General features: G+C 46.7%; 1 protein-coding gene across 1 annotated transcript; it reads right to left on the reverse strand.

Moving 5' to 3' along the window:
• Positions 1-2,484: 2,484 nt before the first annotated feature.
• LOC147455341 (uncharacterized) lies at positions 2,485-4,275 on the reverse strand. Its single transcript, XM_086514136.1, has one exon. It carries the CDS (start codon positions 4,172-4,174, stop codon positions 2,696-2,698), a length of 1,479 nt encoding a protein of 492 aa, XP_086370262.1. The 5' UTR covers positions 4,175-4,275; the 3' UTR covers positions 2,485-2,695.
• Between the last annotated feature and the right edge of the window lie 382 nt (positions 4,276-4,657).

The following is a 4,657-nucleotide window of genomic DNA, read 5'->3' on the forward strand; positions in this document are numbered from 1 at the left end:
TTGTCTTTGTCTCCGCATATGGGCTCTTTACGAGCCATGTGGTAGCATTGGGTGAGCTCACCCCTTGAACCATTAAAAAATTCCATAAAATTCTATAGAAGACCAATTTGTTCCCAGTTTGGAGAGCTCCCACTTGTTGCTCACCAGTTCGATGCCCAAGCTGTAAAGCCCATTCAAAATTCCTTCATGCCGACTCCAAACTCCTCAGATCCCTCTGCATTCCAAATCTTCCAAGCCCGCAAACCACCGCTCTAAATACGGAAAAAAATCATATGGCACTGCCCTTCTCACAATTGCATGTAAATTTGACGTTTTGTATCTTGGCACTCGCAACTCTGATTGACAAACCCTTAACTCCAGCTATTTCTACAGAGTGCATCTAGAACCCTATCAAGGCCAAAAAACTCTAGATGCCATGCCCACCAAGGGAGTCAAGTTAGCACATAGTTGGCCCCTCAGTGAAACTTCAATTGCTCATATTTTGGCCGTTTAAACTCTGATTATTGATTGATCTTTGGGGATAGTAATTAGCAAAACCTATTGAGAAGGTGGGGGGACTCTCTCTCTCTCTCTCTCTCTCTCTCTCTCTCTCTCTCTCTCTCTCTCTCTCTCTCTACAATGACATAATTAAGGGATAAAAGTAAAAGTCCCCTTACCATTTTCTAATTGATAGGTGATATCATCACCCTCTTCCCATTTTCTATTCTTAAATATTTTCTAATGAGATGGTTGCCTTCTATACTTTGGATGTGAATAAATTGCTTGCTTGCTACTGTGGATTCTTACTGCAAACGGATGTTCTTCCTACCTTACAAATGTATCATGTTTGGATTAAAGATTTTTACATTAGAATCTCCAATATCTCTTGGAGCTTGATAGATTTATAAGATTTCTATGTACTGAGTATTGTGAGTCCTTGAGAATGCTCGAGTCAACCTGTCCTCCAGAAGCTGTCAAGGTCCAGGGTCAGGGGGCTACGCACCACAGCCGTCCATCTACAAACAGTTAAATTACGAAATTTCAGTTGCAGTCGCTCGATGATTGCCACCTCAACACAAGTAATGCAATTGTCGAGCAGCCAACCATTAGCGTACAGCCCAATTGACAGAATGTAATTGGTCTATGTCGTATGCCCTTTGTATGATGCACAGCTGTGTGGACCCCCTCCCCGCTAACCATTCCTTGTTTTTAGTGCTCCGCGCCCGCCAATGGCTCCCGGCATCCATCGATCGCCATGCGGTCGCACTGAAAATAGGGAATGATCACCTGGGAGCATTCCCTATACCATACAAATCAAAAAATTATGGACATAGACTCCAAGCTCAGGGTGGCATGTAGAAGTCATTTAGTATGGCCGGGCTCAGATGAAGGAGTAGGCACTCCAGCTTGAAGGAATATTATTGGCGTTTCTGGACCACTGCAGGCTAGGAAGAGTGTGAACTAACAAGCGGAAGGCTGACGACCCGCAAGCATCCAGCCTTTCACTACAAATGAGCTCGCATGGACGAGATCTCTCGACAGGAAAATGGGATCGATCCTCTACTGTCCCCCTCAAAAGTAAGGAGAGCACGCACTGCACTCTCGACCATATTGCGCATGTGAGTGCCTAATTGCATGTAAGGTGAAACGCAGACAAGTCTACCCATATAAGCCAACATAGTCCCCAGCCCATGTCCCTTTTGGCAAACCATCCGCAAAACATACATGAAGGCATGAGATAAGCCAGCATCCAGCCAAGACTTCAATCGTGTTGGCCGACACTCCAAACTCTGCTGCTGCAATAGAATTATATGCCAACCAATGCTAGCAAAATACTGAAAAAAGGAGGCTGATCCGCAGCTTACAGCCAGGCATGAGATATACCTTGAGTTACACATGAAGTTCATAATAACACCTTCAATCAACTGGGGAGGTTTTGCTTCCCTCCTCTCTAACTAGTGACATGGGCATGTCAAGAGGGGATTGACGGTTGGGGACACGAGGGCCGGCTCATGTAGATTTCTAGATTCGGAAGTAAAGGGAGGCACCCACTCCTTGACCCTCGACAATTTGAAGCATCACCCTCAAGAGCATGGTGCCCTAACCACTTCACGTGTGCACCCATTTTGAAATGTATGGGATCCTTGATATGATAAATACGGTAAATTTGGATATTTGGGGCAACGATATGGCGTTTCAATTTTGCCTACGGCCCCCAACATGCCTGTGCCACTTAGACAGGAGCGAGGGAGAGGGGGAGAGATAGAGTACCTTGTACATGTGTACAATTGCCAAGGGCAGTCAACAATAAGTTAAACCTTATCCTTGTCAAATTAAATTCACTTCTTCAACAACATTGTCTTTAACAATGTTGCCTTGCACAATGCAATTGAAATAACCTAGTGAGATCACTGTGTAACCCCCAGCTATAAATTAATTTTGAAAAGACTAGAAATTCTAGCTATGATTTTCTCCTTTCAAAATTTCTAGACAAAATGCTAGATGTCAGTGCCAATTCACATTCGTTGCAAACGAAGTAATACCTTACAAGTAGAACAAGATTACAGCTCTCATGGAGACGGCTTTAATTAGAAGGCGCCACATGAGGTCTAATGCTAATTACACAAACATTGGGTCATGCATCTGCAACCTTCTTTTCATGACCAGATTGATATGATTGAGTGGATCACAAGTTCGACAGCATCATGGCACAATCTCATTCATAGTCCGATTCACCTCGACTCATGTCGTACTCTGCATCACTTCCTCCTGCAGAATAGTCACCTCCTCTAGTTTCCCAATTGCTTCTATTCCCTCTGCTATTTTTCTCCTCCTCTGGCTTCTTCAAAGAAGCAAACCATGTCGGATACAACCGTTTCATGGCAGCAAAGGATGCAGGATGTGCTGCCGTGAGATAGAGAGTGTCATCTCCCTTCTTCTCCCCAACATCCATGTATCTCATTCCGTTTGTCCATAGCCTTACATAAATGATGCCCTTCTCTGCAAGAGCCTTTATTTCACTCCGTCCATATGATTCATTTCCTGCAAATACATGCTCCGAGACATCATTGAAACCTGCAAGCCCCCCTCCATTCACGATCGCTCCCACGATGCCCTCGACATGTCTGTCGTCCCTGTACTTAATGAATTCGAGCACTCGCTCTCGTAGTTCCTCTTCCATGGTAGACACAAGGGATGTGGTGGCATCCATCCATGAGCCAAGCTCCACAGCATCAGACACAACAATCTTGAGCAAATGTGGACAGCCTCCTGCCACTTGATAGACTGCCTTCCATACATCTTCACTAAAGCCCCCTGCTGGTAAAACTCCCTCATGCTTTTTCAAGAGGTTGTTGATGACAAACTCCTTGGCATTGCCCTCTCCGAAATGGCCAACGGGTATCATCTTCAGCGGCGTTATTCCAAGGGTCTGCGAAAGCCATGCCCAAAAAAATGGATCTGATGTTGCCATCACAACGTGGCCCCTCGCTTTGTCCTTACAAAGCCACTGGAGAAACTGAGCAAGCCTTTGCACCTCGTCGTAAAGATCGATATATCTGCACCAGGACTTGAGCACATGCGCTTCATCGAAAACGATGACCGGACACACATGGCTATGCTGTTTCAAGGAACTCTGAAGCCAATCCAAGAGAGAATACATGAGCTTGCAACCCCTCAGGTGATAGCTCTGAGTGAAGCTCTCTATACTCATCTTGATAGAAGCTTGGGATATGCCGCTTATGTCCTGTTTCACATCATCGATAGACAAGGCCTTCGTAGCCAGATCAACCCAGGCCTTAACCTCACCTCTGATGGCCGAATACAAGCCCTCAGCCGCCGTCGAGTTGTAATAGCTCTCCTCTGCTGATTTGAGGTGGGTGATGAGACATTCTTGGAGGTTTATGAGTAGAAATGGTGCAAAGATCTGACGGACCTGGCTTGACGACTGCCATTTTTGCTTGAGATGCTGCAAGAGCGTGGACTTGCCTGAGTGTTTGGGGCCGATGAGAAGCGTGGCGCGCGAAGGTTCTGCGGCTAGCGCTCTCACCAACTGCGTCATCTCAGCTTCCCGTCCTACAAAGCCTCCATGCTCGTGTTGCCGCAGATCGCCTCCATCGATCTGCATCAGCTGCCGAATGCTGGAACCTAAGTCGTCATCAACACTTACAGTGGGAGATGAGACAATCCCCCCCATTACCGAGACCTCTCTCTCTCTCTCTCTCTCTCTCTCTTTCTCCGATTCCCCCTCCTCCTGCTGCTTTCTACGGTCAAGATGAGCTAATGAGAGCGAACTTGGCAAAGCTGTCCTCTTCTGTGTTTGAACTTAAGCGAAGCGACGAGTCAGACCCCTAAGGGCCTGAGGGGGTGGGATCTACGGTGGGATGAAGGAGAGCCGTAGATCGCGGCAAAGTAATCTCGGGAACTTTGCACCCGAGATTACTTCTCGGCCAACCCTCGAACCCTTGACCTCACCTTTGCGACTCCCATGCCCTAACCACGAGCACCCGCGTGTTTATTGTGATGGTATGGGTCCGAGATTACTCTTATACCAAATGTGACCAAAAGTAATCTCGGGTACATAAAGTAATCTCGGGTACCCGAGATTACTTGTGCGGTGTCGACAAGATCTACGGCGCTAGATGCTCTCACCGTAGATCCCATGCCCCCATGCCCGTGT

The sequence above is a fragment of the Adiantum capillus-veneris genome, chromosome 6 (genome assembly GCF_014529385.1).
Source record: "Adiantum capillus-veneris isolate H3 chromosome 6, ASM1452938v2, whole genome shotgun sequence".
In the NCBI taxonomy this organism is placed as follows: domain Eukaryota; kingdom Viridiplantae; phylum Streptophyta; class Polypodiopsida; order Polypodiales; family Pteridaceae; genus Adiantum; species Adiantum capillus-veneris.